Genomic DNA, 14,533 nt, shown 5'->3' on the forward strand with positions numbered 1-14,533 from the left:
CGACTCAGTGGAGAGAACTGCAATGCAAGGACAGAGAGGATTTTTTAATGACGTGACTGTCTCTGATTTTTCTGCTGAATTCTCGGCTGTTGATTTTATGGACTCAACTTCTGTCAACGACTTAGCTGATTTTTTAAATTCTACTCGCTTAAACATCCTTGATGATGTGGCTCCCCTGAAAGCTGTGCGGTATAATATAAAAAAATCTGGAACCATGGCTGAATGAAACCACACACCTGTAGACGGGAGGGCAGGCGTGCTGAAAGGAAGTGGAAGAAGGACAACTACATGTCTCTCTACTTGCATCGCGAGACTGTCGGACTGTTTATCAGAACTGTGTGAAACGGGCAAAATATGAGTTCATGTGCAACCTTGTTTCCACCAATAGTCACAGAGCACAGGTTTTGTTTAGTGCTTTTAACAGTATTGTGAACCCCGGCATTGGAAGTAGTTGTATACCTTCTCAGGAATTGTGACCGCTTTTTGTCTTTTTTTGTCGGAAAGATTTCACAGATTAGATCTTCCGTTTTAACATCCTCTACCATAGATCCAAGTTCTTATCCAGATTGTTTAACATCTTGGTGTCAGTTTCAACCTGTCTCCTTAGAGGAGTTATCAGACATTTTCCATCGTTTAAAACCTTCAGCCTGTCCACTTGATGTTATTCCACCTCGTATGTTTAAGCAGGCTTTTGACCGTGTTGCTTCAGCGGGGCACAGACTAATGAACTGTTCCCTTCTCTCAGGGTGTGCTTTAAACAGGTTAAAGTGAATCCCCTTTTAAAGAAGCCAAGCCTGGATGCAACTTGTCTATCTAATTACAGACCTATTTCCAAACTTAGTTTCTTATCAAAAGTTCTGGAGAAAGTTGTTCACGCACAGCTACATGATTATCTGTTCATACATCACATTTCAGACAAATTTCAGTCAGGGTTTAAGGCGCGGCATAGCACTGAAAGTGCACTTCTACGAGTGGTGAATGACATTAATGATCACTGATTCTGGCAACTCAGCTGCTTTAATGCTGCTAGACTTATCTGCTGCTTTTGACACCACTGATCATGATGTTCTATTGTCTCGATTAGAGTCTTGTGTTGGTATAAGGGGCACAGTGCTTGATTGGTTTCAGTCTTATCTACAGGACAGGTCTTTTTCTGTGAACTTGGGAACTTTTACATCACCACCAGCACCAGTGACTTGTGGTGTTCCACAAGGTTTCATTTTAGGGCCAACACTTTTCTCACTGTATATTTTACCATTGTCCTCTATCTTCGCCAGACACAACATTACTTTTCATTTCTTTGCTGATGACCTTCAGATATATCTCCCACTCATCCCGAATTCAGCTGTTTCCTTAATGGCCTGCTTAGCTGATTTGAAGCAACGGATGTCAATTAATTTTATGAAATTGAACGACCTGAAGACAGAGATTTTAGTTTTTGGCAGTGGAGACCTGTGAAAGGGTGCGGTGAGCCCACTTGGTTCCCTTTCGGATTTTGTAAAGCCTTATGTGAAAAACCTGGGTTTTTTTAAGGATGGTTTGTTTAAATTGGACAGACAGATAAGTGCAGTGGTCCAGTCTGGTTTTTATCACTTGAGGCAACTTGCAAAGGTTAAGTGCTATTAGCCGGAAACTGTTTTTGAACATGTTATTCATTTCTTTGTCTCCTGTCGACTAGATTACTGCAATTCCCTGTACTATAGATTAGGGCATTCCTCCTTAAACCGCTTGCAACTGGTGCAAAATGCAGCAGCCCGCCTTTTAACAGGTACAAGGAAGCATGATCACATCTCTCCAGTGCTCGCTTCCCTTCACTGGCTGCCAGTGCATTACAGCACCAGACTGATGCTTTTAAATATAAAATGTCCAAAATGTTCTAGTGGGGGGACATGCCCCGGGAGCCCCCTAGAGTAGTGACACTGGTGATAATTATTTATTTATTATAAAAACAATAATTTAACTCAGCTTCGGGTGGCAGGAGTTGGGTACTCATTCTTAGTGAGGTGGTCATGGTACTGACCAGCATCTGACTCAGGGAAGCTGTGGCTCACCTCGATGTGTTGGTGGTTGGTAGGAACAGGTACAAACTGAGGCAGCCTCTTGCTCAGCCACATGGTTACATCCCGGTCCATGTTGACGGCAAAAGGTTCATAGCCTTCCTGCAGGCCGCAGATGGTGAAGTACTTCAGAGTGCTCACATCTTTACCAAAGTTCATCCTCCCTCTCTGACACACTCCTAGACTGCACACTGGGATGAAACCTGGAAGACAATGACACAAACATGATCAGTTCAAATGTGGGTCTTTTTGTAACAAACTATAAACAGAAAACTTGTCACATTCCAAACATTTGGTTGGACTTTAATGTAAAAGTGACCCCCCCTCCTTTTCATTATAGCCCTTTTAACTAGTGTAATGTTTGGTAAATGGTTACAATTAATAAACTGTCAAGGAAAAATGTAAGGTATTCAATAAGATGTAATGTTCCACAAAAATATGAAACATTAATATGATTTAAACATTTAATATCCCATTAAGCACCTGCCCGTTTTGTCCCAAGTGCCCAAAGTGCCCTTTTTCTGGTCTTCCGTCAGGTTTTACGGTCCAAAACTGTCGTACTTGAATACAGGTCAGGCACTAGGACCATGCGGAGGCAGCCACCTTCAACTGAAGCCTATAGGGAGCCTAAGTCTCCTCCCTATATGGTCGGCTCTTGGGTCTCCAGAAGAACGAAAAAATGAATGCAAGTCAACGGGGCTAAAAGAGCTATTTTCTAATCCACTTTGCCTTATGCCCTGGATCACGCGTATGTTGTACTGCTATGTAAATGAAAAGTAGTCACGTTCTTTGAGATTCATTAGCTTGTAAAAGTTAGTAACTAGCATGACTACAAACCAGACATCGGCACGTCGCATACGTGACGCCATCACAGAATGTCCTCTCTCCTAGCCTAGCGTAGCTGCTACTTACCACATGGCCAGATTTATGGTGCTTCTTTCCTCCTATGGGAAGGATTTGAAGTTTGCTGAACTTACAGCCATTTTCCTTCTGTTTTCTACGTGTCTGGTTTGATGACGTCACTTTCATGAAGCCCATTTGTAGTCCCGGACTTATTTTCACACAACACCTAAAATAATGTTTCCCCTCATTCAAAAACAAGCATATTCTTGGTATCAAAATGCATCTTTAAAATCCACAGACATCCTACGTGAAATCCATGGCACATAACAAGCGGAATAAGAAAATAGTGTTTTTAGCCCCATTGACACACATCTTTTTGTTTTTCTGAGGACCCCATGGTCCGGAAGTAGACGAGCATGACAAAGAGGGACTGCACACCATCAGAAAATGTAACTCCAACCCTAGTCAAGATCTGAAAAATGCTATGAAAGTGGGTGTTGCCAGGAGGCACGGAGTGGCATGGCCAGGTGTGGGGAATTTCCATCCTGGGAGGGAGGGGGAGTGGGAGGAGACTGTACCAATAACGTGAAATTGTACCAGCCCCAGCCAATCACAACTTTAAAATGCAGTAGCCACTGTTCTGCCACAGGGGGCAGCACTGAGACGCTTTTAGACCTAGATTCTAGATTTAATTAAGTTTACACAAGCATGTCAAAAAAAGCACAGAAACACAAAGATTGCATTTGTAAAGACCCAATTAAACAGTTTATTAGCAAAAAAAAAAAACAAGTTATTTGGGGGTTTAGTTATTCTTTAAACTCCCCATTTTCCCTTAGACCTGCCCACAAGCTCACTGATTGGCTCTGCCGCGTCATGCTAACCTGTGATTGTCTGTCCCCACTGTTGTTCTAACTTGCTGCCATGGAGACAACAGTCGACAGGAGTCATCTACCTCTGAGTTTTGATTCTTGCCTGCATCACGTCAGCTGGATGGATTTTAATATCAGAGCTTTTAATTACATTAACATTTGAATCAGTCTGCGTGTGTGTGTGTGTGTGTGTGCATGCGTGTGTGTGTGTGTGTGTGTGTGTGGCAAGTTCAGGTAGCAGCATGTCTGAAACACAAAAGTGGGCATGAGAGAGACTTCTTCTGAAGTGAAGTTAGAGAAACTCACACAACAAAGAATCATAGACGTTCATTTGTCACCCTAGATACTCTGCATCATAACTTGAATGGCTGATCGAAACAATTCTAATGGTTTCCAAAAATACATAAAGCGAGCTTTCAAATGAAGGATTACACGATGTAAGTCACGTTACTCCACATTGCTGTTAGAGGGAAACCAGCCTTTCAGCATCACAGAAAGAAATGGAGCTAACCGCGACGAGAGTGGAGAACGACACAGAGGAGATAGATAGAAGCTTTTATAAAATTATGGAAACATCACAAAGAAAATCTACCTGGTTGATCAGGTGTCCCAGAAGGCTGTTTCTGTAGATGGTGACATGAGGAGGGTCAGATTACAATTAAACCTGTTTTTATTCAAACACTCTACTATCTCTCTACTCTACGACCTTCAGATACATCAGAAGTCCACTCACTCGCTTTGAGAGACGGCTCCACCTGCAGACCGGATCCCTAAGAGCTTCCATGACCCAGGGTGTGTAGCGTGATCAATGGCGTCAGAGTGGTTGGTATAAATGTGATAAATTCAACAAACATCCAAATGTGAGTTATAACCCAGACATCACACCTTCTGAGTCACTTAGAAATCTCTTAAACGCACCGGGTCATGTTGCATCACAGTTCATTCACTGTCTCATTTAATGTCACTGTATCACCATTTATAATCATTAGCCTTTCATCGTCATTAATATAGTAATAAATAGATTTTTATTTACTATATTTCCCTGGATTAACCAGAAGTGTGTGTGAAAGCCAAAGTGAGCGACACACACAGCGTGCATCCGATCGCCGTGAGAGGGGGTGGGGGTGTTACGGGCGCGAAATGCTAGGACTAATTATTACATTAACGTGAAAAGACCTGTAATTATTGGTGGGAACAAATCTAAAAGAGGAGAAAAGCAAACAGCGCTACAGGAAAGTGAGGACACAGGATGGTATGAAGTCATTTCCTGTCATGTTCGTAAATATCACTAACTGTTGTGAATAATGTGCTTCAGTTGAACCTGGATTCGAGGAAAATCATGAATTGGAACAGAAATCTCAATTTCTGCAAGAAAAACTAACACAATTCAATATTTTCCTGAAATCATTCAGTCCCAGAAAAATAAAGATGTTTACATAAAATATTCAACATGTCAGTTTTTGTCGGTTCTTTACTGAAAGTAGTTAATTAAGGAATAGCATAAAATGGCAGGGCCGCACTTCAAATATATTTCCTACGGTTTTTAAAAACAATTATTTTTCAATAATTATCTATATCGATCAATATGATTTTCTTTTAATCAATATGCTTATTTTCTACATCGTCCAGCCCTACTCTCCACCCCAGTTGGACACATCGTAGTTTTATAGAGAAATTATTATTTAGAAACATTATATTTGCATTTTTAAAACATATGGGGAGATTTGTCTACCCAGCTGTGTCTCAGGGCTTTATCCAAGAATACAAAATGGCGGATTGGCTCTGTGTATAGCATATATATAGCATATTTGGCAAAACTAAACAGCTTAAAATGTAAGACCGAAACTTTATTATAGAACTTCTAATTATCGCCTGAAGTTACTGGTTTGATTCTTTTGCACACCTGGAGACCTAAAATACACATCACATTGTATTTGAAGACTAAAAAAGTCATGTCTCCTTTAAGGTAATGGTGCCCAAAGCCACAGCGAACAAGAGACCATATGAGGGTTTGAAGGAAGATGATGAAGGCCGTGGAAGCAGCACAGGTCATCATAATGGCCTTTAGCATTAATAACAACCCTTTCAGATTACACCGACAAAACAAGTACATGATCCTTTTGATTACAAGAAGGAAAGAAACAGAGCTCTCCAGATAAAAACCACAAGGCGCTTCACATGAACAAACATTTAAATAATAGAAAGATTTTTTTTTAATTATTAAAAGTGTATAAAAATGAGAAAAAAAAACTGTGATTAAAAAATGTGAGGAAAGGGAAAAAGAAAATGAATAAGAAAGAGCAGAATAGGAGAGGGTGGTGTTGAAGGTCACGCAAAAGCCAGCCTGAACAGGTGAGTCTTCAGCTGCTCTTTAAAGGAGACCACTGAGTCCACTGGTCTCAGGCTCAGGGGGAGAGAGCTCCAGACTGTAGCTGTAAAGAATATCAAACCGACCCTAGGGGCTGTATCAACTAGTCGACTAGTTGACTTCACTGCTCTGTAGGGACTTTTTACGCCTGTCATCGACTAGTCGCTGTCACTTGATAATGACCGACAAGATGCAGTCCTCCAAAAAGACAGCAGGTGACGAGCCCCTGTGTGTCGGGAGGCAACGCGCTGTGCCCGAGCGTCGGTACTGACACCCGCCGTAAAACAGACATTCGACCGAATTGTGACCTTTACCCTCTTGCAATGTAACCTTCCCCTCACCCCCATCCTAACCTTAACCAGCTTGCGCATGCAAAGCTCTGAACGTTGACACGCTCCAGACATCTGCGTCCTGAGCATGGCCACAGTAACATTATCAAATCAGGTGTCGCCACCTCAAAAACTAATTTAACACGCGATTGTTCATGTCGGCTCATTTCCTTTTATGTTTTCTGTCTTTTATTTGTGCCTGATGCGTTTCGCTGCTGTGGAGGGGAGCGCATCACCTGTTTTGTCCTCCGGTGACGCACCTCACTGATGCGGCCGGTGAGCACTCCGCTGTTTTAGCGGTCGGTAGATCTTTTAGAACTGCAGTTCAAAGGTAACTCATGAGGTGAATATATATGAACCCAGGTAGCAGTTTCTCTTTAGGATTGAGAGGAGATGCAGGAAGATAATAAACAGGCAGGACAGAAAAATAGTCAAATAAAAACAAGTTAGTTTTTGTACCTGCTGGTTGCAACAAACAGACACCATTGAAGGTAATCAGAAGTGAGGAACAGAAAATGAAATAATTATTTTAATGTTTGGAGCAGCAGGAACTCTGAGAGGCTGCAGGAACATCAGTGAGTTTGCGGCCGTTGTATGACGTCATCAACAACTAGTCGAAGTTACTCGATTTTCATTACTTGACGGTCGACTTTAAAGACAATGGTAACACTTTAGTTTAGGGAACACAAATTAACCATTAATTAGCTGCCAATTAACATGCACATTAGTGGACTACTAAGTCTGAATTAGTCATTATTAAGCTATTATTAGGTGCTTTTTACCAATGCCGTAATTCTAACATTAACAAGCCATAAATTGAGTTTTATCAAAATAAGCCATTCATAATGGTTTGTTAACTGAAATCAAGGGTTTGTTGCTGATTAACACACATACTAATTAGCTCAATTCAATATGTGGCTTTTAACGAGGTAATTCAAGGGGAATGGTTATTCTGCATTAATCAATAATATGTTCTAGTATTATGTAAATAAACATCAAACTCCACATGTTCATAGATCCTAAACAACAATCAATGAACCACTTGTAAGCAAGAACATGTTCCCCATTCTAAAGTCAGATTTTGCTCATACCTAATTACTAGTAGTTTAGTGTTAATTAACCACGTACAGGCAATAATATGTTCCCCTTGAATTACTTCGTTAAAAGCCACATATTGAATCTAGCTACTAAATATATGCGTTAATCAGCAACAAACCAATAACTTTCAATTAACAAACCATTATGACTGGCTTACTTCGATAAAACTCTTAATTTATGGCCTGTTAATGTTAGAATTACAGCATTAATAATAAGATGTTAATAAGTGCTTAATAATGACTAGTTCAGACTTAGTAGTCCACTAATATGCATATTAATCTGCAGCTAATTAATGGTTAATTTGTGTTCCCTAAACTAAAGTGCTACCAAAAAAATTAAGTCATGCAGCCCCTAACCCACCCTAGAGGTGTTGTTTGGAGAGGCCGAGCAAGAGACTAAGAAGATTGGTGATAGATTGGACCTACAGGCCTTCCTGCTGTCCCCGTCTCAGCTGACCCTAGCTTTTGGTGACGACAGAAGTGTGATGCTTTGCCACTTCTTTGAGTGCCCAGGCATCTTCTACTCCTTAAGAAGGAGCGTTCTCCATGGCAGGAGAATACGTTAGTGTGGAGCAATTAATAATCCTCCCGGAGGAGGCACAACTACTGGTGTTGAAGTTCAGTGGACTCTAACAGGCTTCCGATCACCTCAGTCTTATCCAGACACAGAATTCTGAGGAAAAATAAAAATCGAGACTGTGTGCATTTAATTTTTGCCTCCTATTGAACTACTGGAGTATTAATAAGGAACTAGACGGACAGACAGAGTCGATAATGCCATTCAAATATATAAACGCTTACCAATTCCCAAGCTTAGAACGAGATGGGAGTTTATATTTGACAAACTACTCACTAATGGTGTCCACTTTGAAACCAAATTCGAGGTCATTAAATTCTTCTGGGTTAATACCTTCACTGGCTTCAAAGTCTTTGAAGGCCAGTTCAGAACCAGAGTCGTCCAGCAACACTTCTCCATTAAGAGTGAACATCATTGTGTGCTCGTTTAGATCCACCATGCAGCCCACCACGTCCCCGGTCTGCCAGCCACGCCCAAAGTGCTCATTGCCCTGGTGCCAGCGCTGGACCTGGGAAACACAGAACGCCATGACTTGTCTCATAAAACCAACACAGATGGAATAATGTCTAGCTTTGTTTAACTTAGACAGACAGACAGACAGACAGACACCTTGAAGCCATCAAAGACGAAGGCTTGGTCATCAGATCCCAGGTCCTGATCAGGAAGACATCCTGGCCTCGCCCAGCCTACTCTGATCTCTCCGGCTGTTAAAACCTGGAGTTGGAAACAGAAAACTAAAGTTGTGCTGCACATTACTGAAATCATTATGAGTAACGTTTCTTTCAATCCTGGAGATAGTCTTGGTAAAATGTATCCAGGAAGGAAAATGAAAGGATTTTTGTTCTTGTACTTTTCTTTACCTCCAGTTCAAAGTACCATTTCCCGGCATTAACACAGTAGGTTTTTTCAGCTCTGAAGATGCGAAACCTCTCAGCCGACGTGTTGCTGACATCAGACTGCGCAGCTGCATAACATGAAAGAGAGAGGGAGGACACCATGCTTTCTCTGCCTACAGCATGACTTTAACTTTAATCAAATGAGCTGAGAACATACCATGGTCCTGGTCAGGAGCCTCCAGGTTGTATCCATATCCCAGCAGTGTCCTGACAGCCTCTCTCAGACTGTCCTTGTTGGACTTTTTAGTCCTCTCATCAAGCAGACCGTAAGGGACCAGACGGGGGTTTCTGCGGTTCTTCACATCCTGGTTGGAAACACGGAAGAATGATCCTGCTCTCGTGGAATTGTTTTCATCTCGTCTTTCTACAGGAACCTTTGTCATGGTAGTAGCAGGACTTCATCTTGTTCCTGAAATGAACTGTGGAGACTGCAGGCTTTGGGATGAATGCAGCTTCACAGGTTTTTAATGAATTGGCCCGCCTCCTGATATGCTTTAGGTCAGGAGGGAATGACCTCAGTGGCGTTGTGACACGGTCAGCAGCTGTTACCCTTTATAGATGAGTGTCTATTGGTGCCGTACACACGTGTAATCATTAGTGCGGCAGTGAGGGATTTATCTCCTCACTAATAGTTATGTCTCTTGTTTCTGTTCAATCCTGTATTTCTGTGTGTGTTTTAGGTCAAATAAGCTTGGTAATCTACAAATTACTTTAAGTTAAGTTGATTTATTGGTGATCGTCCCTCCTTTCCATCCGAGGTCATTTGTTTAAGTGTTGCCATGGAAGCGCGCCCATAGGCAGCCATGATGTGGCTGGTGTGCTCAATCAGCTCTACTGAGGGAGAAACTAACTGACTGAAGAGAGAGGGGGGGAGAGGAGGTTATCTTGTGTTTGTTTATGTGTAGTTGTTGTAGTTATTGTTCTTTTGAGTTAAGGTAGGAGGTAAATATGTAAATAGATTGTTTGAAATATTTTGTTGAGATGTACTTTATTGATTGTAAGATTTCAAGCTAATTGTTTCCCCTGCCCGTGTCAGAATGGTTGGTTCTAAGGTAGCTTTAAAAGGGCCAGATGGATTTGGCACGGTTTTTGGTTGCTTGCTTGCTTGTTAAGGGGAACCCATGCCCCAATGTCATGGACTGTTTGCATTAAAAAAAAGGATAAAAAGTCAGAGCTCTGCAACATCCTGGACTCTTGCTTTTTCTTCTGTTGACAACCACCTGGTAACATCCTGTGTGAGTGACAAGGCAGAGGCTCTGTCTGGGCCAAAACCTTACAGCATCTTACTCTAAATGTAATATTTCAGCCCAAAAATGTAATTCTATCTCCATCTTCAGGTGAAAACTCTCCTCCACGTTGATTTAGTATCAGCCACAGCTGACGGCTGAGCTGAAAAACATGATGATGCCAGCAAACGACTACGTGGCTGCACTGCACTGGTTTCCAGGTGAGGCAGCCACACCTCCACCTGGCCGCCGTTTGAACAAGCTACCGCTAACCAAACACCTATGCTGGTAACGGTTTACACCTAGAAGGAGGAAGTGTAGCGGTGATGGCGCGAGCAGGAGGGGGAGGGATGGCTGGAGTGGAACTGACCGAGCGGATCAGCGAATCTGGTTGTTAAATGTTTTTCTGATGCTGCTGTGGCCGATGCTATTAGTTTTCTGTGTTCTAGCTGTGTTTTTTGTGATTAAAAAACATTCAGACAGTCTAGAAAACCCTTCAGGCAGCCCGCCTTGGTAAGTTATGGACAAGGAAAACTAATATCTCACCTTCAGCTTACCTCATCACATTATTAAAGTAACAAGTTTTATTGTTTTTATGTCATTTCCTGTCATGTTTATGAATATTGCTGCACATTATACAGATTTGTTTACTTTATTAATACTGAGGCACAAACTGTCAGTGCTCATTTATGTTATTTTGCATTTATTATTGTTATTAAACAGTTATAACTACAGATGTTTACTCATACAAAGTGTGAGATGTGGGTGGAGTTAACGTTTGCTTTGCACAAGTTGAAAATTATTTCACTAGAAGAAAAATACTTGACTTTTTGTATTTTAGTCAACTAAAATAAGACTAAAATTAAAACATCTGTCTTATCAAAATGAACACAGCCAAGGACCCAACAAAAGAATGAATGGGCTTTGGTCAAACCAGCTTCCCTCCAGTTACTGGATGACCCGTTGTACCTGCTGAGCCCATTGGTTTTTGTTTTGTGGTCTTTGGAGAACCAGTAATCAAACCCGGGCCTCCTGCGTGGGAGGCAAGAATGCCGTCATGCACCAGCTCTACACAGAAACCACACAATACATCATTTACATGGAGACCTCAGCTAACAGTACAGGTAACATGCACTAGCAGCAGCGTTTCTAATGGCTCTGCTCACAGTGGGACGTGCTTGGACCCACCTCAGCTGGCTTGTCTCGATATAGAGCGGAAGCCGGCTCGACTCCAAGTCCCTCCTGGAGCTTCGAGCGCATTGACACCGACACCTTGCACTTGAAACTCATTTTGGTAGCTTGTATAGAGCTCCGGACGTCACGTGACTCTCAGAGAGTAGACGCCATGTTGGCAGGCAACAAAGGTAAACAACATGAACGGGAACGGCTTGGATTTTACTTCGTCGGAGTTTACTTCACACTTTAAAACCGAAGAAATCGTTTTATATAGTCAGAAATTAAATAGACTAAACATCTCCGACCCTTACCGTGCCCCTGGGATACTTTTTAAAAACGCCAGAAGCTGTCGGAGCGGACCTGGCCGGGGAACCCCTTGGGATTCCCCCGGAGGAGCTGGCCCAAGTGGCTGGGGAGAGGGAAGTCTGGGCCTCTCGACTTAGGCTGCTGCCCCCGTAACCCGACTCCGGATGAGCGGATGAAAACGGATGGATGGATGGACAAATAACAGATTTACATGTAAGTAGTTTAAATAGAGTGCTGTGCTGTTTGAATGTATAAACTGAACGCCAAGAGAAATCACTAGTCTGATTTTTTTCCGTAAATAAAATAAATATGTCAGGCAGGAGCGTCTCAGGATCTGTCTGAGATCTGTCTCGGTGAGACAGATAATAGCAATCCAAAGTGCTTTTTATGTGTGATCTGACGATTGATCAACCGTTGCTTAAAAATTAAATACAGCTTAGCCGGTTAATTGCTGTGATCATAAAACACGTAAACGGCAGCACGCAGAACTCACGAGGCAACGTTTTACGTGACGTTTACTTGCTGCTATGAGTAATAAGACAGAAAAAGCCACGCCAAAATAAGTTTAGGAAGCCCACTAAGAATCATAATTAAAGCATTTAAAATAAACACCATACACAGTTGAGGAAACGTTGGTTTAAGTACCTGATATGAAGCGGTCACTGCATAAGCAAAAACATTTACTCTCGGGATCCCACAGTTTCATTTTAGCCTGGTCACTAGTGTGTTTTATTACAATGATCCAACGTTTGCGGCGCTCCGGATCTTGGGGAATCCTGTAGATGGCTCATTCCTTATGTCGCCCGAGTCTGTTCTGCATCCTGGGGCACAACAGGAATCTACCATATTTCCCGTTTGAGTTTTCTGACAATAACAAATAGTCCAGCTGCCGGCTTCTACCTGCCAAGATGGCGCCGTTTCAATTTGAACTGTTGCATGCCGGGAGAAGTGACGTCAACTCGCAGAGCTCTATTCCTGATCTTGTTCTTTTAGTCAATGCCTGAAGCTCATGAGGATAGATAAGGACTGGAATAGAGATTAAACAGGTAAACCAAGAGTTTCTCTTTCTGGCTTAGCTCCTTGTTCACAATAATGGACCAGTTCAGCACTCGCATCGCTACAGAACCTCCCCCTCATCCACCGGTCTCATTTGTGCTGAAATAGCAGCACAATACTAATTTATAGAGTATCATTCACATACATCTCCGACAAGCCTTTTTAAGAGCTGATCCATGTTTAAATGAACACTCCCTACATTCGTGTTCCAGCTACAAACCGCATGGTCCCAGTGGTGAGTTGTGAACTCTTCCAGTCAGTCTCGCACCTGTAGGATGCCGTACGTCCAGCCCTGCCGGATACGATCTCTTGCCCAGACATTGTGTGCGTTCTCAGCTAGTTTGTCCACCATGGCCTCCTGGGTGGGGGTCAGCTTGATGTAACTCAGGTCCAACGGAGCAGGTTTGTAGCCGCTCAACAACTCATATCTGCACAGATTTGATCAAAGTGATTAATCAGCTAAATGGGCTTGCAACGCTCCCTTCTGAGTGTTTAACTGTATTTAGTTTTATTTTTGTTAAAGGTAATTAACGAAAATAATCATGACATTACAAGTTGCCTTGGTCCACGTGGACCTTAAGGGATAAACCATCAACCTTGCTCAACGGTCACCTTTCCTGGAGGGGTCACCCGATAGGACAGTGGGAGGGTTAGGCCCAGTTCACACAGTCTGGATTTTAAATTTTTGGCCAATTTCCAAAGAGTGAGACAGTAAATACATAAAATCATAAATGCACCAGTTTTTGCCATACAGTGCATGGTGTGCCATTACCCGGGAAATAATTCACACACTGCTGGTGGAGGTCGCAGGGGCGGTGGCGCCAGTGTTCAGCAGCCTTGCCCCTGTCAGTGCGCCCCAGGCAGCTGTGGCTACATCGTAGCTCATCACCACCAGCGTGTGAGTGTGTGAATGACTGTGTTGTGAAGCACCTTGGGGGGTTTTAGAACCCTAAGAAGGTGCTAAAGAAATACAGGCCAAACTGATTTGACACCTGGAAGATCAAACGTGACTCTGGAATATACCGGCTAAGACTATCCAACATGTTTGAAAGGCTGGATTTATGATCAAGAGTGGCCCCACTGTCCTTAGAGTAGAATAAACCTTTATTATCCCACAAATGAGAAACGTGTTACACAGCTCCTATAGCAAAGGAAATACAGAAGACACAAAAAAATCAAACCAAACTAAATGTGCATGTATAAAAACCCTAACCCTAACCCGTACTACAAATCTGCAAATCAGCATGCTGTTAACACCCCACAAAAGGTAGGATAATAAGATCTTTAGAGCAGTTACGGTAGTCGTGTGTGTTAGAGCTATTTAGGTTAGTCACAGTTGTTGGGTTATTTATTGGGTCTAGTTGTTGGTTAATGATGAATTTATTTATTTATTTATTTTAGTTTTGTCTGTGAGAATCAGCAAGGAAGAAAAGAGGTGTGTTGTTTTTTATAAATATGGGGACTGGTGTTGGACCAGCATGCACTGGGGTGGGCATATGGTTTTTTACTTTATGTAGTGGCAGTTCCTTTGTTTGTCAACTCACTTCATATTTTCCAGTTTAAAAGCCACTGTTGCACTGTGGTAACGTTTTGTTTTGTGTGCAGAGCAGATGTCTGTGTTTTATCACTTGCCAACCTGGAAAATAAACCATGAAGAAAACGCAGCTTTCCAGTTTGGACATTGAACTTCTTCTGCCTGCGTACGAAACGTTACCACAGTGCAACAGTGGCTG

General features: G+C 42.3%; 1 protein-coding gene across 3 annotated transcripts in view; it reads right to left on the reverse strand.

The window, feature by feature from the left end:
• Positions 1 to 14,533, reverse strand: part of ryr2a (ryanodine receptor 2a (cardiac)) — a 710,821-nt gene that overhangs the window by 556,513 nt on the left and 139,775 nt on the right. For all 3 annotated transcript variants that reach the window (XM_070545357.1, XM_070545356.1, XM_070545355.1), the window contains exons 24-29: positions 13,069 to 13,228; positions 9,194 to 9,341; positions 9,001 to 9,104; positions 8,750 to 8,854; positions 8,474 to 8,648; positions 2,052 to 2,260 (exon numbers count right to left, since the gene is read on the reverse strand). In XM_070545357.1, the coding sequence (XP_070401458.1) occupies positions 2,052 to 2,260; positions 8,474 to 8,648; positions 8,750 to 8,854; positions 9,001 to 9,104; positions 9,194 to 9,341; positions 13,069 to 13,228 (901 nt within the window). The remainder of the gene's footprint in view (positions 1 to 2,051; positions 2,261 to 8,473; positions 8,649 to 8,749; positions 8,855 to 9,000; positions 9,105 to 9,193; positions 9,342 to 13,068; positions 13,229 to 14,533) is intronic.

The sequence above is a fragment of the Nothobranchius furzeri genome, chromosome 16 (assembly GCF_043380555.1).
Source record: "Nothobranchius furzeri strain GRZ-AD chromosome 16, NfurGRZ-RIMD1, whole genome shotgun sequence".
NCBI classification, from domain to species: domain Eukaryota; kingdom Metazoa; phylum Chordata; class Actinopteri; order Cyprinodontiformes; family Nothobranchiidae; genus Nothobranchius; species Nothobranchius furzeri.